General features: G+C 36.9%; 5 protein-coding genes across 6 annotated transcripts in view; 1 reads left to right on the forward strand and 4 right to left on the reverse strand.

The window, feature by feature from the left end:
- Window positions 1-927: 927 nt before the first annotated feature.
- LOC105269335 (maltase 1) lies at window positions 928-4,356 on the reverse strand. The gene is made up of 8 exons (XM_011309482.1): window positions 4,164-4,356; window positions 3,835-4,022; window positions 3,331-3,594; window positions 2,333-2,572; window positions 2,075-2,266; window positions 1,722-1,977; window positions 1,306-1,651; window positions 928-1,225 (listed from the first exon to the last, which is right to left on the reverse strand). The coding sequence occupies exons 1-8, from the start codon at window positions 4,318-4,320 to the stop codon at window positions 1,048-1,050; spliced, it is 1,821 nt and encodes a 606-aa protein (XP_011307784.1). The 5' UTR covers window positions 4,321-4,356; the 3' UTR covers window positions 928-1,047.
- A 557-nt stretch (window positions 4,357-4,913) lies between these two features.
- LOC105269336 (maltase 1) lies at window positions 4,914-8,459 on the reverse strand. The gene is made up of 8 exons (XM_011309483.1): window positions 8,271-8,459; window positions 7,980-8,167; window positions 7,601-7,864; window positions 6,621-6,863; window positions 5,970-6,161; window positions 5,657-5,912; window positions 5,253-5,598; window positions 4,914-5,130 (listed from the first exon to the last, which is right to left on the reverse strand). The coding sequence occupies exons 1-8, from the start codon at window positions 8,425-8,427 to the stop codon at window positions 5,055-5,057; spliced, it is 1,722 nt and encodes a 573-aa protein (XP_011307785.1). The 5' UTR covers window positions 8,428-8,459; the 3' UTR covers window positions 4,914-5,054.
- A 577-nt stretch (window positions 8,460-9,036) lies between these two features.
- LOC105269337 (maltase 1) lies at window positions 9,037-12,300 on the reverse strand. The gene is made up of 8 exons (XM_011309484.1): window positions 12,118-12,300; window positions 11,863-12,050; window positions 11,531-11,794; window positions 10,777-11,019; window positions 10,162-10,353; window positions 9,838-10,093; window positions 9,439-9,784; window positions 9,037-9,359 (listed from the first exon to the last, which is right to left on the reverse strand). The coding sequence occupies exons 1-8, from the start codon at window positions 12,272-12,274 to the stop codon at window positions 9,284-9,286; spliced, it is 1,722 nt and encodes a 573-aa protein (XP_011307786.1). The 5' UTR covers window positions 12,275-12,300; the 3' UTR covers window positions 9,037-9,283.
- A 315-nt stretch (window positions 12,301-12,615) lies between these two features.
- Window positions 12,616-16,772, reverse strand: LOC105269338 (maltase 2). Of its 2 annotated transcripts, none has more exons than XM_011309485.1 (8): window positions 16,487-16,772; window positions 15,731-15,918; window positions 15,156-15,419; window positions 14,219-14,461; window positions 13,887-14,090; window positions 13,537-13,792; window positions 13,077-13,419; window positions 12,616-13,000 (listed from the first exon to the last, which is right to left on the reverse strand). In XM_011309485.1, exons 1-8 carry the CDS (start codon window positions 16,638-16,640, stop codon window positions 12,823-12,825), a joined length of 1,830 nt encoding a protein of 609 aa, XP_011307787.1. In that variant the 5' UTR covers window positions 16,641-16,772; the 3' UTR covers window positions 12,616-12,822. The 2 variants fall into 2 exon arrangements, with proteins under 2 accessions (XP_011307787.1, XP_011307788.1); XM_011309486.1 differs by lacking the exon at window positions 16,487-16,772 and adding an exon at window positions 16,298-16,369.
- A 1,018-nt stretch (window positions 16,773-17,790) lies between these two features.
- LOC105269353 (tyrosine-protein kinase Drl) overlaps window positions 17,791-25,196 on the forward strand; it is a 58,306-nt gene continuing 50,900 nt past the window's right edge. The window contains exons 1-2 of the mRNA XM_011309505.1: window positions 17,791-17,797; window positions 18,793-18,920. Coding sequence (XP_011307807.1) covers window positions 17,791-17,797; window positions 18,793-18,920 — 135 coding nt within the window. The remainder of the gene's footprint in view (window positions 17,798-18,792; window positions 18,921-25,196) is intronic.

The raw sequence follows: 25,196 nt of genomic DNA on the forward strand, positions 1-25,196 counted from the left end.
TTAGATGCTAATTCCACCTCATTAGCATTCCAGTCCAAGATTTTCATCGCAAAGTTCCATGGGATGCGTTTCAGTTGTTGGTAGGAAGGCTGTATCCCTGGGAATATGTTTAAGGAGGAGTGCCCCCATCCCATCAGCTAACAGTTGGCAATAGTGTCTCTGGTTCATACACCAGACACGATTTTCTACTTAGCACCAGTGAGCAAACGCATTTTGAAGGCACCTAGATGATGGTGTACCATGTTCACCGATGGAATCTATCTATAGGATGGACCTCGTGGGACTCCTGAGCATGAGAAAAAAAAAGTATCAGGGAATGAACCTGTTAGTGAGGGTGGATAATATGCTTTCTTTAATGGCTTTCCGTTGCAGCAGTTTTGGGGTGATATTTTTTTTTTCTCCCAGTGGCATGGGGTGACCTTCGATCTTGGCACCCGCAGACGACAGGTCGAGGGCTTTTGTGGAAGATCGATTGATGTTCCCGGGTGGTAACGAAATGTTTTCACCAGAAGTTGGACGTTTAGATGGATTTTGTTGTGCTAGCTGTTAGGATTAATTGAATGATTTCATCAAACTTTTCATGAATGTTTGATATGTGGACGAGAAGGATTAGGAGGACCTCATGGTGTGGAGATACTGGTGGGGTTGAACGCCTCCGGATTTCGTTGACCGACATCAGAGATGGATTGGACCTGAATCACCAGCGGAAATTGAACACCTGTCTTGATTAGAGTTCACTGTTTCCTGGTATTTTATCGTGCTCAACTGCTTCCAAAGTCAGAAGTCCTCGATGATCATCAGATTCTACGGTACATACTTAAATATTGATGAAAAATAAAGCTGCCTTAATTATTAGAGGCCGGAATATCACGCCTGACAAATATTGTACGACCACATGTCACTAAAATGCTATTAATGTTATTGAAATTCTCAGAGAATAATTATAATATTATATTTAGCATTTGGTTTGGATTTTGGCGAATACATGTATTTGTATTTTAAACGAATAAATGTAAAGAAATTGATAAATTGGAGGGATTCGGATAATTACGGAAGGTACTCTAATGACATGAGAAGAAGTACAAGTACTGCTAAGATGGAGGATAAAGCAATTGTTTGAGCACCATCCGGCTCTCCGGTGTTGGTGTTCGTAATCTTGACTGTTCCTCCTAGAACGACCGATTGTTTCGGCGCTAACTGCAATTTGCTGACATCCACAGAATCCCTACAACAGAAAAAGAAACCGAAGATTCCAATTAAATTGAAAGCGACAAGATTGCCATCGATTTGAAAAGTGGTCAATACCCTTCCTTAGTAACTGATTCCAGGGTTGTTACTAGTACTGTTGCTGCAGCGTTGATTGATTTTAGCTGACTGGCTACATCGACGGTTACACTTTCGGTATCAGAGAAGTTGATGATCAGAAGGATTGTCTCGTTCTTTGTACTTCTGGCAATCGTCAGGGTCTTTTTATCGGAGGACACAACAGTTTGGAGATCTCCTGATATCAGTGGAGCTTTTGTCTTCTTCAACTGGACCAGCTTCTGGTAGTTCTTGTAGTGAGAAGCTGACGCTTCCTTCTGCTGAGCTAAGTTCAGGTCGACAAAGTTATCGTTTATCGGGATCCATGGCGTCGTTCCGTTATTGAATCCTGTAAAAAATGTGGAAAAATGGTGGATACTGACGCAGATGATCGGGCAGATGATGATTTAGGTGCTCACCGGCATTGATGTCGTCGTTCCACTGCATTGGCGTTCTGTTCGGATCACGGGACACTAGTTGATACTTGTCGGGCCCGGCATTGCAACCCTGAGGATCTTGAGTATCATTAAAACTGATGTCTGTTTTATCAACCATTCCAATTTCTTCTCCGTTATAAGTAACTGTCACTCCAGGCAAGATCATTGCCAGCATCGTCATCTGATCTCCACGGCCCGGATATCTTGACTCCGTTCTTGAATTGTCATGGTTGCCCATCTGTAGATGATAATCATCAATTGAATGATCAGCTTCCATCGCGATTTGATCAGAAGCTGAAAATATATCTGACAATTGATACTCTTGGATTACGTACCACCCAGTTTGCAACTGTTCCTTTTCTCTTCGTAGTTTCGGCCATCCACTTATCAATGACCGTCTTCACTGCATCAGGTTTTGAATTGCGATTTATATCCGTGATAAATAGAAAATTGAAAGGAACGTGAGCACCATTATCATAATATCTGACTGTGTTATTCCAGCTGGTGTACGCTTCTGTCATCATCACCTGTCAATCATTACACAATCAACATCATGATCCTAATTGGTCTACCGCAGAGAGCAATTACTTTACCTTCTCATCAGAGTTACTGGAATTCGCGAAGTCATCAAGGACTTTTCGCCAGGACTTCACCAAATCATAGGTCTCACTCTGATCTTGGGTGTAATCATGACGCAAATATTCCCATTCATTCTCCGTCGCATTGATGCTAGATCGTGGCTCGTCTTCAAATCCTTCCGATTCAAATAGAAACGGAACAGCATCAACACGAAAGCCATCAATTCCTTTGTTCAACCAGAACTTGATTATGTCCTGACGGTAATTATTAATTCATGAAACACAGGTATTTAGCGAGTGTCATTATGATTGTTTGCAGAACGCGATTTAATGACAGACATCCGGCGACTGCAATTGAAAGTCTCACAGACTAATAAAATCATATCGCGGTGTTGTTTACCTCTTTACCATGACTGCAGGTAAATATAATTCAACATTCTGATCGTCTTCACTTAATGAATCAATATCAATGCTAAAATTGTTGAGATTCCGTTCTTTCAGATGATTCAAATATCATTATCTCATCATTATATGAGTTTGGATATGCAGAAGACAAATCCAAACCGATCCGCAACGCGTGTTATTATTACATAATTATTGGAGTCAGTCAAAAGATAGTTAAAATAATAAACTCTCATTTAAAACCTGATAAACCATCGGCGGAATTTACACTTACAATAATTATAAATGATATAATGTTGTTGTTTTGTAATAAATGGGATGATCACCGATGATAACGAAACGATTTATCTTCAATTTTCGTATGGAAATTCAGTGAATTCTGGAGTTTCCGTTGTTAATCTTTTAAAATCTCTTATCATTGCGTGCGTTTATCATGAGATGATGATCAAATCGATCGAGCTTGCAATATCGATTGCATTCTGCTGGAAAAATTCAGTCTAATCGAATCTAATCTAGGCACTTGTCCGTCATATCGGTATCGATCCGCACTGATCAAGTAGATTAGTTATCTTCGTGTACAGGAAATTGTTCATAATAAATAAAATACTCACTTCCATTTCTTGTTTAACTTTTGGATTTCGGTAATTCAAATCGGGCTGCCGAACGTGGAATTGGTGGAGATACCATGCCGATCGACTAGATTCGTATTTCCAAGCTGTTGATCCAAAACGACTCAGCCAATTATTCGGGGGATCATTTTCTCCGGTTGATGTCCGCCAGATGTAATAGTCCTGGTAGTTTTCATTACCGGCCTTGCTCTGTTGGAACCATTCATGATCGTCAGAGGTATGATTTGGCACCAAATCGAGAACTACCTGAAAAATAATAACAATAAAAATATAATAATAATCGAATAAAAAGGAAATTGAAACAAAAATTGTAAGAATTGTTCCAGGAATTGAAAACCAGTCGTTCCCTCATTCCTCCTAACCACTGAATAATAAAAATTAAATTGTTCACTAATTTTTTCTTTCTCAGATATAATGAATCAAAAATTTTGTGATATTTTAGTTTTGGGTGAAATTCTAATTGAAATAAAATAATAAATACTGTACCTTGATTCCCATGCCGTGAGCTTTTACTACTAATTCATCGAAATCCTCATTCGTTCCGTAATCGGGATGAATTTTTCGAAAATCGGCAATATCATACCCGAAATCTACCATAGGACTAGCATAAATCGGTGAAAGCCAGATAGCATCGATTCCAGAATCCCGAAAGTGCTGCAGCTTGCTCGTAATCCCTGAGTAAATGACAATGACTAGTTACTCCAAATATCGTTCTCAATGAACCCACAAAGTGGTTGAAATCTTTCTTGTAAATTTCTCTGCAATTATTCTACTCCACCGATGCAGAAAAATGAGTAAATGGCGCACAAACTCACCTTTCAGGTCTCCAATGCCATCATTATTGTCATCTTTGAAGCTTCTCGGGTAGATTTGATAGAAGACAGCATTTTTCCACCATCCCACGTTCTTTATTTCACTCGCTACGACATTAAACGTAATGAGGAAAAGAATGAGGTAATGTACTCGCGCCATTGTTGTACCTGAGACTCGCGATCGGTAACGATCCGGCGATTTATATAGGCAACAGTGTCGCTGGTGAAAAAAATTGTCCACTCGATGCTCAAGTTCATTAAGGTGGAACTGAACAAATGATAAGAATGCTCATTGCAAAGAGGTATTCCACGGAAAAATATCATCGCTGGCATTACGACGTTTTTTTTTTCCAGAAAACTGGAATTCTTCGCAAAGTACTCGTAAAACACAAAACAAGATGGTCATTTAAAAAATAAAAGTACATACAAACACTTTCAGGTGAACATGGATAATCAATCGATATTGATTTGTGTCTTTAGAAATAAAATGAGACTGCAATGAGACAATTTTTTCCGTCAATTTTTCTCTTTCTTTCTCTATTTTTTCGATATTTCAGCGTCAACACACGAAAGAATTTTTCTTTTCAAAAAATTTGTATTAAAAAATATTTTTTGGTTTACGGTATATATTTTGTTTTATCGATTTTTTGATGGGGAGACAATTTCTTTGTAATCAAGAACTTGATTTTTACCGTTGATTAAAGAATGATTATGTACAACGGAATCATTGAGAATGAATGAAATTAATTCGGATAACATTTTCATCATCAAGTATGTATTTCACAAGTTCGTTATAACATATATATATTTATGAAATAACTATATAATTCGTAATTTCGATATGATTTTTCCAAAGATATCGATTTATTTTTCACGAAGAATTTGCATCACTTTTTATTTTTTAATCTTGGCGGACACAACGAGAGATTGTTTGGCTGCGATTGACAGTTTCTTCAGGTTGACAGCCGACCTATAAAAAAATGATGACTAAATCAGTGACAACAGCAAACAGTACTTAGTCTGTATTCCGATCTAATTGCAATGATACCCCCCGATTTGATGGGTTTCATTAATAAATCTTGAATGACATACCCTTCTTTAATCGGTGAATCCAGAGTGGCAACTTCAACGAGTCCAGCAGACGCAAGCGAAGGCAATTGGGTTAACAGATTGATAGTGACAGCCTGAGTATCCGAGAAGTTGATGATTAAAACTACGACTTCTGTGTCGGTAGATCTGACCACCAGAAGCGATTTCTTGTCAGCAGATACCAGAGCTTGAGTTTTACCAGTAATAAGTGCTGCTTTTGTCTTCTTCAGACGAATGAGTTTTTGGTAAATCTTGTAATGAGAAGCCTTGGCAGCTTTCTGCACAGCCAGATTCAGTGTGCGATAATTTTCATGTACAGGAATCCAGGGTTTTGTCCCGTTGTTGAAACCTGCATAAAAGATAATCGTCATGCAAAATTTCTGGAATGCACTGATGATGATTCTCACCAGCATTCGTGCTGTTGTCCCACTGCATTGGAGTTCTGTTGGGATCACGGGATTTTTCTTTGAACTTATCTGGTCCAGCATTGCAGCCCTGGGGATCTTGAGTTTCTTCAAAGGTGATGTCTGTTTTATCAACCATTCCTATCTCTTCACCGTAGTACGTCACAGTGACTCCTGGTAAAATCATGGCAAGCATTGTCATCTGATCTCCTCGGCCCGGATATCTACTTTCTGTTCGTGGTCTGTCGTGATTACCCATCTAAAAAATTGAGTCATGGATCTACCAGATCATTTCCCATCAACTCCAAATACTCACCACCCAATTGGCAGCGGCTCCATTTCTCTTTGCCGTTTCTTCGAGCCAATTATCGATAATCGATTTGAACTGATCCGGTGTTGAATTGCGATTTGCACCAGTTATGAAGAAGAAGTTGAATGGAACGTGGGAACCGCTGTCATAGAATCTTGTTGTGTTTCCCAGCGTCGTGTATGCCTCAGTCATCATCACCTTTATTATATAATAACAATCAATCAACAATCTAGTGTCGCAATGATACTAGATCACGGCTGGGTAGCCTCTGTTCTGAGAGCAAATCGTGTTCCCGACTTCTATTAGTGCGTAACAAAGAGTCGAACAGAGCGATAAGTCATTACGACCCGGGAGGTACTGCAAGTTCTAACGCCACATGTTCAACAATTAAAACCAATTCTTCCATCGTCTTCCTCATAAATATTATTTTGTCATCCATCCATTATAGTAAAGAATTAACAAAAATGTGCAATTAAAATTGTTTGTTTATAGTTGATGTCAAAATAATTTGTTGATGGTTTTTTTTGGTGAGAGGGGGGGGGGGCTCCTCTATCTCCGCTGTAATTGTACTAGAACCTCTATAATTGAAATAGATGTGAACATTACGGAATTGCTAATTTGAGATTATTAGATCGTGATAGTAAGAAAGTCTCTTGCCTTCTCATCGGAATTGGTATTGTTTGCGTAATCATCCAACACCTTCCGCCAAGATTTCACCAACGCGTAGGTCTCGGGTTGATCCTTCGTGTGCACATGGTTCAAGTAAGCGTATTCGGCAGAAGTGACTCCAGTTGCATATGTCCTCGGTTCATCCAGAAGATTTTCCACTTCGTATAAGTGAGGAACTGCATCAACACGGAAGCCATCTATTCCTTGGTCTAACCAGTATTTAATTACGTCCTGTGGGTAATTACAGATTCATGAAACACAAATAGCACCTTAATGATTCTCTGTGAAGAGAGTGCGACGCAATTATTTATTTCCGGGGATTCAATTGAGATTGAATCCTTTTTGGATTATTGCTAAGAAAATCGTTCAGTCATTCCATCATTTAATTTTAAAAAATTGATGCAAGGAATAATCTCTAGAGAGGATCCTCTCCAAATGATTCCATTTCCCTGATTAAATTATCCCGAGTGTTTTTTTTTTTACAATTGATTGAAGATTTTTTTTTTCTTTTTTTTTTTAATTCTCATTTTACAGCGCTTTGAGCCGGATGAGACTATCTGGCGAGTGATTAGGACTTTTTAAAGCTGGTTAGCTCTCACCATTCTACTCTGCCAGGAATCGAACCTGGAACCTATCCGTTGTGAGGCAACGACCTTGACCACTACACCAGGCCACCAGGCGGGAAGAATTTTTTTGACTTGATCCGCGTTTCAAGTGTACGGTCTTATTATCGCATCGAGTCATTATCAGCAGTTCCGCCCTGATTTTATTACTTGAAATCGTCTGATAAATCGGATGTCACATCGACAATTTCCTCTCTCGCAGAATAATAACAAACATTAACGATTTGCGGAGATTATCTTATCGGTTTATCTAATCTCCGAGTTTATCGAATGCACTGACGGCTGGAAGTTGCATCAATTACATTTCACTACCGGAAATATAGGAAAAATCGGCAAGACCCTTACTTCCATTTCTCGTTTGACTTCCTCGTTTCGGAAATTCAAGTCCGGCTGTTTGTAGTGGAATTGATGGAAATAGCATTGTTGGCGCGGTGAGGTGCAGTTCCAGGGGGAACCCCCGAAGACACTAATCCAATTGTTTATAACTGCATTACCAACCGGTTTATTAACCCAGATGTAATAATCCTTGTATTTATCGGTTTGGTTGAGACTTTTTTGGAACCACTCGTGCTCGTCAGATGTATGATTAGGCACTAAATCCATAACTACCTGCGAAATCATTAACTCAAATATAAAAACAATCCGGAATTATTATTATTCATAACCGATTGAAGTAAATTAATAATTGCCAATGATAATGTAAGTATTTCAATGAAGACTGTACCTTTATCCCTAATTTCTTAGCTTTTGTCATCAATTCTTTGAAATCCGCGTCTGTTCCGTATTCTGGTTGAATTTTTCGAAAATCGGAGATGTCGTAACCAAAATCCACCATGGGACTGGCATAAATCGGCGACAGCCAAACCGCATCGATTCCGGTATCTTTGAAATGTTCTAATCTGTTTGTAATTCCTAATTCAAAGACAAACAATAATTATTATCGTTATCATAATCGTTGCCGAGAGGATTAATTGCAGATGTTCGTATCCTTAATCGTTAAGATTAAATAACTCACCCTTCAGGTCACCGTAGCCATCACCATTGGCGTCCTGGAAACTTCTGGGGTAAATCTGATAGAACACAGCATTTTTCCACCATCCAACATTTTTTATTTCACTCGTCACAGTATTACAGGTGATCAGGAGCACCATCAGCTGGTGTAGTCTCGGCATTGTTGCTATTTGGACTGTGCGATGAATACTTCGCTGCTTGTTATATACTAAGCTGTGCAGGTATAAAAGAATTGTCCACTCGATGCTCAAGTTTATTAAAGCGAAACGGAGGAAACCTCAGCGATAAGACATTGGTATGATGCATCCGGTGAAAAAAAATCAAGGTGACGGAGACGTTCACTTTATTTCCACCGATATTATCGATTATTAATCGATTACGCACTGCATTCTGTCATTTAAAAAATCTATCATTTTGAGATTTGCTGTGTCGAATTGAAATTTTCAAATCACCAATTGGAGATTAGGAGGGATTTTTAAACGGTTCAACCGAGAAATATCGTCAACACTAATTGACCACTTGCTGTTTATCAAGCTGGAAAATTTTATTCAATTCTTTTTAAGATCTTAACGTAATGTTCGATTCTTTGTTTGGCTAGAGCAAGTTCAATGTGCGAAACAAGTGATGGGAAAAAGTGTGCGGAATGGGAAATTGGAATTGATAAAGTCAGGGACGATTGAAGGATATCAAGGAATTGATGATTCATGAATGGCAGAAGACTCCGTCATATTAAAAAAGTAATTTAATATGTAATAATTGTATTCTTATACTCTTCTGCTAATTCTTGTTTATTCTCTTTATGTGGGTAATGATTTATAACATTGACATTATTTTTATTATTACCATAAACAATGGAGTGCATTGATTGAAAGAATTCCTGCTATCATGCTTTCATTATTTTCCTGCACAAAGAGTTTTATCACAAATACAATCGATGAGATCAATAATTTTCCATGATTACGTTGAGAGACAAATCTGATCACGAAGTATTGCTGTTTTTTCATTCTTCATCCAATTTTATTTCTGGATTTTCGCAGAAATAACTAAAGATTGTTTAGGTGCGATTGGCAGCTTCCTCAGATTTACGGATGAGCTAAAAAGATTTATAAGTAATTATAATCTTTCAAGACAGCAGAAGATCGATATGGATCAAAAATCTCAGTGTGTCTTACCCTTCGTTGATTGGTGAATCCAGAGTAGCAACTTCAACCAATCCCCCAGCAGCAATTGAAGGAACTTGGTTCACCAAATTGACAGTGACAGTTTCCGTATCAGAGAAGTTGATGATCAAGATGATAGACTCAGTGTTCGAAGATCTAACAACCGACAGAATTTTTTTGTCAGACGACACGAATGTTTCTACCTTGCCGGTCAAAAGTGCTGCGTGTGTTTTCCTCAAATGAATGAGTTTTTTATAGATTTTATAGTGAGAAAATTTTGCAGTCTTCTGAGCAGCCAGATTTAATTCCACAAAGTTCTCATTGACAGGTATCCATGTTCTTTCTCCTTGATTGAATCCTGTAACCGATAATGGTAGATCATTCTGCCGATAATCATCAGTAATTTCTCACCAGCATTGATGTCGTCGTTCCACTGCATCGGAGTTCTGACGGGATCTCGTGATTTCTCTTTGTACTTTTCCCTTCCAGCATTGCAACCCGCTGGATCCTGAGTATCTTCATAGCTGATATCAGTTTTATCGATCATCCCGATTTCTTCTCCGTAGTACGTCACAGCAACACCTGGCAGAATCATCGCAAGCATTGTCATTTGATCACCACGTCCTGGGTATCTGCTAGCTGTCCTCGACCCGTCATGATTCCCCAACTAAAGTTCTCTCTAAATTAATACCCAGAAGATATGTTTCTAGATCGTATCATTCAATTGGTACCTACCACCCAGTTAGCAACTGCCCCCGGTCTTCCGGCAATTTCAGTGAGCCACTGATCAATAACTTTCTTGAATTGATCTGGACCGGAAGTTCGATTGACATCCGTTATGAAGTAGAAATTGAAGGGAATCTGGCACCCAGTCTCATAATACTCCGTCGTTTTATTCAGAAATGTGTAAGCTTCCACTGTCATAACCTGTAAAAGGAAATTATTACATCTGTTACTAATCTTCATGGAAAATACGCCGACCGCGCGCATGCGTGCGCATGACAGTATGTCGTCTGTCACAGATTATCCATCTGTAAGATTTCATTTGAAGACAGCACATTCACATGAAATTTCCGGGTTATTATTACCGATGACTCAGTCAGATCCTGAGCTTGTTTCCGGCATTACAAATTTTGAGAAATCTTGAGGGCAATTAAAATAAAAGATGAAGTATGAGTGGAAATGAGTATAAGGCGTGACCAATGAACCATGAGGAATGAGTCTGACAGATTTTAGGCTTCAATTATCGAGAGTTTCGATTCGATTCGATGTAAATGTCCCTTTTAGATAGGATTAGATAGGGTCCTTGTCGGATTGACACCAATAAATCTGGATGTTTGCCAGTCTCACCTTCTCATCGGTGTTGCTAGCATTCGCGTAATCGTTCATAAGCTTCACCCAGGATTTTACAACATCATAAGTTTCGGGCTGATCTTTTGTGTAGAAATGGTCCAAGTAAGCGTATTCTCCATCAACTACACCAGGGAGGTTTGTCCTGGGTTCATTCCTCAGATCTTCAACCTCGAAAAGATGCGGAATTGCATCAACGCGGAAGCCATCTATTCCTTTGTCCAACCAAAACCGGATGATGTCCTGTGGACGATTGCCAGGAAAAAATTAATTTCACTCATTTATTAATTGACGGCACATAAATTGTGTAGAGGATTGAGGTTTAGAGGATTGAATTGGAATTCCTTTGAACTTTGTCCATTGATTAGGTACTGAAGGAAACACCCAATTACTGAAATGTTTAGACAAATGAAGGACTTCAACGGATTGTCTCGAGATCAACGGATAAATCCCTGAAATAGGTCTATCTCTCATTGACTGCCATTTGTCAAGGATTCATTTCTCAAATCGCGATTCATCCGACGGTTTACATCACCCGTTAAGAATGCCGTTATCATCCAACGAATCTTATCGCGATACTTGTACCAGTTGACCTAGATGATTGTCGTAATCTGCGGTAGAATCCGTGAAAGCTTCGAGATCCATGAAATGTTTTGAGGAGATGTCCAAAGTTTTCTGATCGGCCTAGCAGTTCGTACTCTCATCCTTCATGAACAGAATAACCAAAACCGCTTGATAATTGAATAGCACTCACTTTCATTTCTTCTTGGACTTTGTCACTCCTGAAGTTCAAGTCTGGTTGCTTGTAATGGAATTGATGAAAGTAGCATTGTGGTCGAGAAGATGAGCAGTTCCAAGCTGATCCTCCAAACACACTGATCCAATTGTTCAAAGGTTTGCCGTCAGTGGGTTTGTCATGCCAGATGTAGTAATCCTTGTAAGCCTCATCACCAGCAAGACTTTTTTGGAACCATTCATGTTCATCGGACGTATGATTCGGTACTAAATCCATGATTACCTGGAAATACAGTAGCCATCAATGAAGGATTCGCAAAAAGGGAGACGTCTAATCGTTTAATCTTGTACTTTGATTCCTAATTTCCGAGCTGTTGATATCAGTTCAGTGAAATCAGCGTCAGTCCCGTAATCAGGATGGATCTTCCGGAAATCAGAGATGTCATAACCAAAATCGACCATCGGACTGGCATAAATTGGAGACAGCCATACCGCATCGATCCCCGTCTCCTTGAAGTGATCTAGCCTTTTCGTAATTCCTTGCATAAAGACGAAAAATATGACTGGTGCACATTGAAGAGGTTAGGCGGAGTCAGGGGAATTTACCTTTGAGGTCTCCAATCCCGTCGTTGTTATCATCTTGGAAACTCCGGGGATATATTTGATAAAACACTGCATTCTTCCACCAACCGACATTTTTTATTTCACCCGCAACTATTCTGGTGGCAATCAGGAATACGATGACGCACGGTAGACGCGCCATGATTTCACTCACTGATGACCAGTACAACTGATTATATAGGAGATAAATGAAAAAATGTTCAGCTGGTGCTTGAGCTCAAGGTACGTCAGAGTAAATCTTGGAGATAAAGCGTTATCGATTTGCACTTGATAATTTCTGTAACTTCATAATAATGAACTTTTACAGAATAACGGAGATTATCTTAGAGTGTTCATCCAGAAAATGGAATCACGATTAAATAACATTATTGAAAAAAATTCCCATTGTTATTTCTAAGTAATCGTTTTTCCATTTTGTGGCCGTAATTAGTAGTCCCGTAGAGGATCGTGGGGATTCGAACGAAGGAAATCACTGGATCTGAATCGAATGCGAAAGTTTATTAAAGTAAAGACGTGTTGATAAAAATACATAAGATTGTGTCATCGACTGAATAATTATGACTCGAACAATTGTAATTACAAATGCGTGTCAATATTCTTGGAAGGAGCATTATTGACACGTGAGCGTATAAAAATTGAGAGAATAATAATACTATGGATTGCAATGAATAAATATACTATGATTAATTATTACGATAAGAACGCTGCGAGGAACACGAGAACGCATACAGCTGAAGAAACTAGAAGCGATCCATTGTTGCTGGTGGAATTTGGTGGGTTGTTCGTGGTCAATTGTTCGTGGAGTATTGTAGACATAACAAGCGCTTGATTGCGCCCAAGAGTTAGCTTGTCAAGATTCACTGATGATCTGCGTAAATAAATGAGTAATTAATGAACTTGGAGATACACTTGGTACTTCATGCTCTTATGGAAATGTCTCTCACCCTTCCTTGATCGATGATTCTAAAGTCGCAACTTCGACAGTTACTTTTTGACCGATCGAAGGCACGTGTTCCCGAACATTCAAAGTGACAGTTTCGTTGGAGAAATTGATGACTAGAACAATGCTCTCATTTTTTTCCGATCTAATAACCACCAGTGATTTATCATCAGCTAGTGTATCAATTAGAAGAGTTCCTGAAATAATCGCTGCTCTCGTCTTCTTCAGGTTGATCAATTTCGCATAGATCTTGTAATGAGAAGCGTTCGCTGCTTTTTGCGCAGCCAAACTGATGTTCACGTAGTTCTGGTGGATGGGAAACCAGGGCTTCGATCCATTATTGAATCCTGTAAAAATTGCGTGCAATTGAGTTGCTTTCAAGTCCCAAAAGGATTGATCGCTTGTTCCTTTTTTCAAGGGAGATCATTCCTGCAGATTATGGATGATTATCAATCAGAACTCACCAGCATTCGTGGTATTGTCCCACTGCATCGGAGTCCTGCTGGGATCTCTGGAATACCTTTTGTAGTTGTTTGGTCCTGCGTTGCGTCCAGCTAAATCTCGAGTGTCCTCAAAGCTCAGGTCGGATTTATCAACCATTCCGATTTCTTCACCGTAATATGTCACTGCAACTCCTGGTAATATCATCGCTAGCATTGTCATCTGGTCGCTTCTACCTGGATGTCTAGTTGCAGTTCTCTTTTGGTCAGAATTGCCCGTCTGCATTAAGACATTTATTAAATTGATGCTGGTCAAAATTTCTTGTTTAGACAATCAAGCAAAGCACAATCAGAAAATATCATCATTCACTCACCACCCAGTTAGGAATAACTTCTCTCTGCTGAAATACCTTCAGGTGATAGATACTCATCCATGAGAGTACGAAGTTCTGGAACTCACGCGGACTAGAACTGCTGTTTGTATGAGTTATTAAGAAGAAGTTGGATGGAATTTGGACGCCGGATTTGTAATAATTTAGTGTATTGTCGAAATCCGCGTAGACTTCCGTCATTAGCACCTGCATCGTACAATTCATAAATTAGAAAAAAATGAGATTCAATATTTTTTCAAGTCAATTCTTTTCCAAATAGTTGTCTCTCCAATTATGCACTACAATTGATGAGGGGGGAAAATAAAAGTGATTACTTTTTCGTCCGTATTCCTGGAGTCGGCGTAATCACGCAGAAAATTCGTCCAGTTTTGGACGAGCTGATAGGATTTGTTTTGATTTTTCGTGTAGATGTGTTCCAAGGAGTTGTAGCCATCATTAGCTACACCCGGGAAATAGAATAGGGGTTCGTCCAGATAGTTTTCGTCCTCGAATAAGTAAGCAGCTGCATTGATGCGAAAACCATCTACCCCTTTATCTAACCAGAACCTCATGATATCCTAGAGACAACAAAACATTTCAAATCATATAAAGATTAATTTTAATTACCTACTAATTAGGGTGAGTCAACCGAGAGCATAAATAATTATGGAATTCCTATTATCGAATCTGAATATATATTATGAGATTAAAATTGATATATAATGAGATTTAAAAATTGTATGTGAATTGTCATTGAATTATTGCTCGACAATTGTAATAATTTTTCATTTACTGAAACTTTATTATTATTTATTATTATTTGATACTAAATTTTATTTTTTTAATTGAAAAATAAATGTCTATTGAAATAATTTTCTAATAAATTGAATTAATCATTAATTATTTGAATGTTCATCATTTTTTTACGTATAATTTTGCATTAACTAATGCTGTATTCTTTGATACTAAATTTTATTTTTTTTAAATGAAAAATAATTTTCTGAAAATTCTGAAAATTTGAAAATAAAATAAATTTTGATTAAATTATTCCTTGACGATTATTATAATTTTTCATTAACCGAAAATTCTGTATTATTTGACCCAAAGTATCAATATTTTTATTTGAAAACGAGATAAAATGAAATTAATAATTAATTATTTGAACGTTCACAATTTTTCTACTTGTCAATAAAATTTTGGTTTCGATATTTGAGTTGAAATAGATTTTGAGGTTCTCATTTCTCGAGGTTCTGCGAAGATGGGAATATTTACCAAAATTTCCACTTGGACGTGCGGATTGTTGTAATTCAACTCAGGTTCATTCGAATGGAATTGATGGAGGTAACAGTCTTTCCGGTATTGGGGACACTCCCAAGCTGATTTTCCGTAAATATTGAGCCAATTGTTTGGGGGTTTACCATCAACAGTTCTATTACGCCAGATGTAGTAATCAGCATACCTCTTATCTTGAATGTTACTTTTTAAAAACCATAAGTGCTCCGTCGACGTATGATTTGGGATGAACTCCAGGATCACCTAAACATTAATAAAAAATATTTTAAATTGAAAAAAAAAAAACAAAAAAAACACGGAGAGGAATATTCAGTAAAAAATAATAAAACAGTTCATGTAATCTGAAATATTCATTAATTTCTCAAGTTCTTCCCAAAAAAAAAAATACAAAAAACGTAATTTTTATTATCATAACTATTTCTAGTAACTTTTACTAGATTTTTCTCTCCATGCGGAGCATTTGATTCACAATTTTCTCTTTATCTATTGATTTAATTTTTTTTTAATTCTCTAGAATTTTTTTTACGACATTTCACATTCGCTTTATACTCCACCTTAATTCCCAATTCCTTGGCTTTTTTTATCAGATCGTCAAAATCTTTCGCATTTCCGTACTGGTAATGGATCGCTCGAAAATCGGAAACGTCGTAACCGGAATCTTTCATGGGGCTAGCGTATATTGGTGATAACCAGATCGCATCGATCCCAGTCTCATGTAGATATTCTAGTTTACTCGTTATTCCTAAAAAATACATTAAACAAATGATAATAGTAATAATAATAAACACGTGATTAATAATAATTTCAAATTTCCCGGGTTTTACATCAAAAGATTCAAATTAATTTCAAATTTCATTGAACGAATCCCGATCCTGATTTTTCAGTCGAATTAATTATTTTTTAATTAAGAATTTCCTAGTAATATTGACATAAAAATGTTTTTCCTCTGCGTGAACCTTCCATTAATTGAATATAAACATTTCTGATGATTCATGATTCACTGTACTATTTCCTGAGATTTTCCCAGATTTTTCTTCAGCCAGAAATATTTTTTATTTATTATCGCACGAAATCGTCACTTTATGTTTATTTAAATCAGGCACATTTAACCGAAATCTCACATCATCCGGAATCATTATCCCACTGAATTTATTATCAAGATGTGAGATATTTGAGGCAAGAAATTAATTTCGTGATATAAAAACGATATTTCCATCAGTGCAGCACTTGGCGTGCAAAATCTGATGACAAAATCAAATGAACTAAGCACGACTCATTTCTGCACTTTGTTGCTAATCCAGAGTACCCACCCTTGAGGTCACCAACTCCATCGTTATCAGCATCCTTGAAGCTCGGTGTATATATTTGATAAAACACAGCATTCTTCCACCATCCGACATTTTTTATTTCACCCGCAACGACATGAATCGCAATTAAAAGCACGAGACAATGTAGTCTCGTCATTGTCGTCGTAATAACTCCGCAAAATTACTCACAGCAACTTCTTATATAGCGATCTCTAAAGCTCGTCTTCAAGGATAAAACGATCTAGACCTGAGTAATGACACACAGTCATGAGATTCAGTAGAACCTCACATTTTGGGCTATCGGAGAATCAACAATGAGTGCGCGTGGAAAAATAGAACAATTACGAAATTTCTCTCCATTAAGCCTTGAGATAAGAATAATAAAGCTTAATCTTCTGGTCGAGGCTGGAGTGAGGTGTAAATTTCGGATGGTATTGGAAGTGATAAGATAAGTCAACTTGGTTAAACCTGTAAGACTATTCCTCGAAGGGGTCAATAAAACATTTCCATGTAGTCAGCGCTGAGTAAATCATTGATGTCAAGAACCTAGAACCTATTTGCTTCAATCTTGGATTTCCTTGAAAAAAATTTGATGGCTGACGTAACTAATATAATTTCTGGGAAATACCTTCCGAAAAAATTCAGGAAAACTCATCGCAGGCGCTGAGAAACGAAATCTTTTATTCAATTTGTGGATAATTGTTATGGTAATTATTTCCGTCGTTCGGAGGTGAAAGGATTTTAATCATAATGTCTGTCAGCCTGTCGTGAAGGTCATTTGACAGAATAAATTTTTCTTTTTTATAAAGCGACTGCCACAGGGAATCATCAAAAAATGAAAATCAAAATTTCCACGAAAAAAATTGTCAGCAGTAATTAATTCCGTTGATCTCTTCTCATTAAAAATTCGGTATTCAAGTAAAATTAATAATAAATTTAAACAATTCATCGGGGGATCGTATTAAAATCTATATTAATTAAATACAATATTTAAAGTACGTTTAATTTAAAGGAAAATTATAATTATTATTGAAAACTAATTGGAGTCACTGGGAAATAACTCAATTGAAGAAATAATTATTTGAAGAAACACATATTTCTTTGAAGTAAATGAATCGCTGGAAAAAATGAGGGTTCTCTGAGTGTCAGAGTTAGGCTCGATTTTCTGCACGAGAGCAGACGGCAGTTTGAAAATTCAACGCCAGTGCAGAACTATTCCATCCAGTCTTGTTAAAATCCAACGAGAAAGACCTTTATCTCCAGGGATATGTACCAACTTCAACATTTGAGATATTCTCTCCTTAAAGATGTCTCGTGCTTCTTATCCCGGGTGTCTCCATGAAAAAATGTCTGACTTTCATATACATTCACAACCTTTTTTTTTTTCACTTCGTCTTTGTACCTCTTGACTACCAGAATGTGCGATCGTCCGCACCACATGTAGACATTCCTCTCTTGATATCGAATTGCTTAGTCACATGTGAAGACGCCAAAAGAAAGGTGATGGCTCTTGGAGATCCACATCCGGAGATCTAGCTGGATTTCGAGGTCTCACCTGGATATTCTGGAGGAAAATTCCACGTTTTTCCTACCAATTCTCGCATGGCTTCCAGGAATCTTTCCTGAACGCCAGTTCTAGGAGTTTTCTCCTTCCAAAAGATTCCCCGAAAGTAAATTCCGGAAATAATTCACCACTTTTTATTAAATTTCCCATTTTGATTCCCAATGGAACAATTGGAATCTTGAAATTTAAATTTTTTTTTTTTTAACATCGAACTTTTATATCAGATAAAAACTTCAGTAAATTTTATTCCTCTAGCTGATATATTAGCTGTATTGTTGGATCCTAATCGTGTTGATTTTTTTTTACAATGTTTTACAAAATTTTTGAACAAAAAATTTTATGAAGTTCTTCAATGATATCTTCAAAAATTTGTCTCGATGTCAGAAAAATTCCAAAAAATCGAACTTTTAAAATATTTCCGAGTCCTCAAACTGTCGCGGAATATTCCACTTCACCCGAATTTCATAATAGTTATTGAATAATTAATAATAAATTAATTTCTGCTGATTTCGAACTTAAAAAATTTTTTTGAAGGTCAGTTTTTCTGTTTTTTTAGTATTCTTTGGTTTTCTTGATTTATTATATTCCAGATTCATTCGATTATGTGTGACCGGGATATTTATTCAATTTAATATTTATTTAACGATCACTATTGCTGATTTATCAACAAAAAAAATTGCACTATATGGGATGAAAGAACAATTTTCTAGTTATTAATCTCCACATTATTTTTTTTTTGTCGTAGGACTTGAGGCTGAATTGTACTACGTCAGAGAAGGTGTTGTCAATGGATATGCAATGACATTTGTAGTGCCAGTGCCAGCAAATGTTGCGGATTTAGAATTCTCGTGGCAGAGCCTCGTGGGATATCCGGTGAGTAAAATCATAAAAATATCGTCCATCTTATAAAAAAAATTGAATTAAAAAAAGCATCCATAAAAACAACTCCAACACACAAGAAATTAATAAATTATTCCAGTAAAACAACAATTAATTTTAAATATGAAAGAAAAAATTGGAATTCCACATTAAATTATTCCTCAATCTATTCACAAAATTGAAATAAATATTTTTTAATTGAACCCGAGTAATTTCTAATCTAATTATTCCAATATAATCAGCGTAATTTAATCCTAGGCTGTCGAAAGCAAAAAACGGGAATGTCAAAGAATTCCAAACATTGGAATTGAATTAATCCGTTTGATCCAATCACAACGCATACAATCATTAACATGAATCACGTCAGATAATGTTTATGTTTGATCGTGCTATGAAATCCCCGTAATTGGTACAGTAATCACCGAGTGATTTAAATACCCCGATAATGATTCATATCCCTGAATAATTAATTTTTCATTATCCCCACGGTTTATCGTTCAAATGAAATATTTTCCAGGAGTGCGTGCAGTGATATGCAATAATTTCTCGGAACCCTTCGATATTTACCCCCAAAGTACTCACACCCTTTGACATCTTGTCTCTCTCCCTCGGATCATGATCGTAAGTTTGCGTTAGTCACAATGTTTACTCTCTTTTTACGGCTGGAAGCACTCGAACGTGGGTTAATGGACCTGTCCAAAAGTATTTTTCCATGACATGATGAAACTTCTCTGTCATTTTTCAACATGCAGCTCATGTTACTGATTAATTTCCGAGAATTTTAAACGGCTTTTAGCGAATTAAATTCTCAGTAACGACAGAGAAATATTTCTTCGGGAGAAGTTTTCCCGAAACTTCAGTGAAAACGTGAATAATTACTCGGTCATTTTTACTGAATACTGTTTTCATCGGCAGATTACCGAACGGGTACTTCTTTTTTATTGAATTTTTTCTTCGTGGATTGAATGCGTTTCCCATTCAGATTTTCCATTCCAGAGTTTATGTTTTCACGAATTCTGGAATACATTGTGAAATTAATATATCAATTGCGCATCTTCCCCTCCTCTCCACCCTTTTTGAGGTATTTTATGATTGAATGATTCATTTGTTCCCGTCAAAGCTACTGGAACATCAAAGCCATTTCACAATTTCAATAATATCATGTTGACAACAGGAATATTTAAGAGAATTCCGGCACAATCCATCCGCAATTACAAATTTTATTAAAATTTATCTGCAAATCTTCCATTATTTTCCATAATCACGTAATCAGTCAAAAGAGAATATTTGTTTTAGTTGATTTTCATAACAAATAATGATTCAATTAAAATGACACATTACATTACACATGACAATTAAAATGGCACATTAAAATGTAATGCATTAAGTAAAAATAATGATAAATATGAAATATATACGAAAAAATATTTTATTATAATAATTTGATATAATTAAATTTTTTAATAATTTTATTTAAAATAAAATTTTTATAATTTTGTATGAAATAAAATTTTTATAATTGTTAGAGAAAATTTAAATTGTCGCGGTCAATTTGCATCGACTCCATATCTAATATCTGTACTGTTCTCCTACCCCTTCATTTTTGATACAGATTATCATTATCCTTTTTCACCAACTAATCATAGAGAATAGCGTTTTTATGTAATCCAAAGATTTAAGCATTTAAGATGTGAAATCCAATTAGATTGAGATCATTAAACTTCCAATTAGAATTAAACCAAGTGCATCGACGATTTATTTCGCATACCTCCAATAAAATCAACAATAATTTTATTATATTGTCAAATTTATTAAATAATCTTGAAACAGTGAATGTGCTAAAATTACAAAAAGTAATTCTCTCCGACTGGTGTGTTACTTCCTTACACCCCATGTCATCGAAACAATTACCGAACCCCATATCAACAGAGCGAGTTGAAAAGCTCGACAAAGCCCAGCCAGATAAACAATCATTGAAAATCACTTTTCCCCCCAACCCGCAGCGAAGAAACTTTATACCAATCTCGTGTGAGTTTAACCGTTAAAACATAAAATAGAAGTCTTTCCCACTGTCCATTAACACAACGCTGGGGTAACAATACGGAACAAAGTAAACACTGAGCAGTAACAATGGCCGGTGTATACCGTTTGCTGGCATTTGGTCAGAGAAAAGTGAGAGGGAGATAAATTGTTGGGGTTGAAGCGATTCGGTTTGATGCTGCGAGGGGTACATTCCCGGGTGTTTGCGAGACGTGTCCTTCTTCCCCCCCTTATGAAACACCAGCTAGGGGAAGGGGTATCGATACTCTATCAATATGAAATACAAACAGTACATGGTAGTGGTTAGGTTTGCGTTCGACTCATTCCCATCCCCTCTCCACCCCAGCGTCACCTAGGAAACCAGCGGTGAGTGTTGGTACACCCGAAAAAAAAAGACTGTACTGCCTCTCACGATTTCTCGTCTGGCAATTGGTACTACATACTTCCCAAACTCGAAAACTTGAAAATCACTAAAGAAAAAGAGTAACCGGCCGTTTAGGATGGGCTCTTCTTACTCGTTTTGTTATCCCAACGCACCATCTCCACAAAAAAATGTGCCTTCCCCCTCAGAACTGGGAGCAAGTACTTTTTGTACTGACGAATAGATAGTGCACTTCGTGTACTCGAGTATACATCATATTTTTTAATCTCTCGCAAGTACTAAAGGACTTCATGGAAGTACCAAGTCAAGTACGGTTTAATCTCTGAGAAGTACAATTCGAGTACTAACAAAAGTACTTTTTAAAAGTTTTGTCTGAGTACCAAAGTACTTTTGTACTTGCTCAACGTACTTTTGGAACTTGGAACAAAAAAAAAGTACATGTTTCAAGTACTCGAGTGCCTTCTTAGTTTTATTGAAAAGTACTGAGTTATAAAAACTTTCTAAATTCACGCTGGAGAAATATAAATTTGAGAGATTTATTTTCATTGGTGCTTTTTTAAGGCGTCGTCTGAGTACTGAAGTACTTTTGTACTTGCTCATATCAACGTACTTTTGGAACTTGGAACAATGAAAAAGTACATTTTCCAAGTACTTGTGTGCCTTGTTCATGTTATTGAAAAGTACTAAGTCACTAGAACTTTCGGAATAAGTAAAGTACTAATTCCATGTACTTTGGGATTCGAGTGAAGAAAAAAGTACTCGTTCCAAGGATTCGAGGGAAAAAAAAATTGGAAGAGGGGGATTCCCGGAGCTATTTCGACCCTCTGCCGCTCTATCGCGCCGGAGAGACGCAAATTTGAAAGACTTCGTTTCTCGTTTTGCCCTCAATCAAACGTTAAACGACAAGGAAATTGACGCTGGGCTACATTGTAAGGGGCACATCGTTTTGCCCACCCCAAATGGAGATGTAAGAAATGCTAGGGGAGTATGAGGGAAGAATTTGGCGGTGGGAGATGGAGAGTCCGGAGTCAAAGGGAATAATTGAAATGGTTTACTGGGAGAAATTGTTTTTAAGAATGTTTTTGAAGGGTCGGAGGTTAGGGTGCCCCCAAAAAAATGATTCATTGCAATTAAATTAGGTTTATTTATTGCAACAAAATATATTTTTTTTTATTGACAATGAATTTGTATTTCAAATGGCAACTGATTTTTTTTCTGATTCAATTAAAATTTAATACAAATATTATTTTTAATGAAGATTTTTGATTTATTTAAGCAAAATTATTCGACATTTCCAGGTTTTTTTTAATAGAATGAAGTCGATAATAAAATTATGACGCAGGTTTTCACAGGATGATAAAATAATTCGGTTGGTGTTACCGAGGATGCAGTAATAATTCCCGAATGATGTTTTTGTATTTGAGCAACTCAATATTTAATAATCAATAGTTCAAATGTTCTGCGATGGCGTGTTCATCCAAACGAGTCATTCGGTCAATTACTGAATGGTTAGTCGAAGTGACAAAGGGGCTCACCATTTATTAATAATATGTTCTCATTAGTCATACATCTGTGCATACATTAGGGCATATATAAAAACTACTCTTAAAAAATTATGAAAGAAGATTAAGACACTTTAACAATGGCCACGTGGAGCTCTCGCGTTAACACTTTATCATGTTAATTCAATAATATTTTTTTAAACTTATTTATACATTATTTGTGCATTTACTACATTTCAGTAAAAAAAAGATGAAATAAAAAGGTTTTGTTTTATTAAGGAATGATGTAAAAAAAGCCGCAGAGAAGAAAAGACTGAACTGAATTAATTCGGTGACGCATCAACCGAATTATTGTATCAGTCGCTGCCCAATGCAATCATGCCTCGAACAATAAATCCGAATGAAAAATATTATGGCAGATAGTTAAATTCCCTCTCCGCTATTGAGTGTCAAAGTTTTTCGCCGGTGGAGAGCGTGAATTAGGTAATAAGCGATATCGACTCAACTTTTCCCAGTTACACTCGAGTGGATGGGGAAAATGGGGGATCGAAGGGGTAGAATGGGAAAGACATCAAGAATCAAGAGGGTAACTTACTAATTAGCGATGGTAATGGTAAAAACGATGGTCGGTTCATCATTGGCTCCCAAAGGGCACCAGAATGTAACTACATTTTACCACGTACTACAGCCTCGTAAATTCCAAGAGGTGGAGCGAGTCGGAAAATCGGCAGTTAATGGAATGAATAATGACTCGATGCTGTAGACACCACCGTGAAATAATAAGGAGTCTGGGCTCTTCGGGGCTTTTGAATTTTCGGCATTTTCTATATTGGAGGAAGAACAGTGCACGGGCTCTGGTGCATCCAAATTTCTCACTCGATTTCTCATCGATTATCGGTTTTGTGTAAATTCTCAACGAAAGTACTTCCTAAATTTACCCGAAATCCATGGGAACGGGGAATAAAATACCAATGGAATTTTTACGGTAAAAATATGTGGGATTCATGTTTACGGCAAGAAAAATTTCCATTCAATCCATCATCACTTCATCAAATATTGATTTTCACTTCACAGGAATTAGTTGAAGGATTTCAAAATAATTTAATTTGATTAATTAATGATAATTCTAACTCAATTAATTAATTAGTTAAATTGAATATCAAATTTTCTGATGATGAAGGCGAAGGGGTGAAATCTTTTTAGAAATATCGCGGAAACTAAGAGAGATATCGAAATTGTTGTAATAACGATTTTTCTAGAGCTAATGGAAAACTAGAAAAAAGGTAATTACAAAAATTTCCATATCTACCTCAGTTTCGGAGATATTTCCGGAAAACCTGCCGAAGGCAGACGTTCAGATTTCAACGCAATTATTAAAGCCCTTGAAAATCGTGAAATTTCTTTCTTTTCTTGTAAAAATTATATCGAGAATTATGGAGAATTAATCCTGTTCCCCTTCCTACCTAATCCCAAAATAATCCAACGACTCCTATGACGTCACAAAAATGTGGAACGCTATAAAAACTTCCCCTTTTCAATGAAAAAAATCTGATACATATGCACTGGATTTTAAACCAATTGTTACCAAAAATTTCGTTATCACCTTGAGATTGTTGAGATTTTTATCAAAACCTCGCCAATGACAGACGAAATTCCGATCAGCACCTTCAACACGTACTTCGAATTTAGATATAATCGTGAAATGGTGCCATTGGCTCAGAAGAAAAAAAAATCCAGGGGTACCAGACAGTCGTCGGATGTTTATCCGCGTGTCTTCACGCTGCGCTGGCATCAGCTCAGTCCTCCATTTTCAATCCCCCATGAGCATTTTCCATCCTGTTATCTGCGGGATTTCTCCGTTCCAACTGGGTTCGTTAGTCTGGACTCTGGTTCTCCTCGGCAAATCCCATTCCCTCTCCAGTTGCCCACTGGTCTCACCCAACCCTTCACGATGGCAATCTCCCAGTCACTCTCTCGCTTCATTTTTTTTTTATCATCACTGAGAAAACAAGAGCTGTAACGAGAAATATTCCGGTTAAAAAGAAAATTTACTCATATTTTTTCATGGTTATTCTCATTTCTTTTGTCGCCACTCGGGATTCGCTGGATTTATCGCTGTGATAATTGTCGTTTATTATGGACTAACGCCCTTTGGGAAATGCTAACTGTGACAGTTGGAAATTATTGGTCTCGCGGTGCATTTCTTGTGGAGTTTTATTGAGAGTGCAGGTCTTTGAGGAATTATCGGGAAGAGATTAGGGCAAGTGGAGCTTTCTCCATTTTTTATCAGGGAAATGTTTTGCGTGGTGGTGGGGCTTGAGGCTGTTATATATATTTTATTTATAA

The sequence above is a fragment of the Fopius arisanus genome, unplaced genomic scaffold (genome assembly GCF_000806365.1).
Source record: "Fopius arisanus strain USDA-PBARC FA_bdor unplaced genomic scaffold, ASM80636v1 scaffold00067, whole genome shotgun sequence".
NCBI classification, from domain to species: domain Eukaryota; kingdom Metazoa; phylum Arthropoda; class Insecta; order Hymenoptera; family Braconidae; genus Fopius; species Fopius arisanus.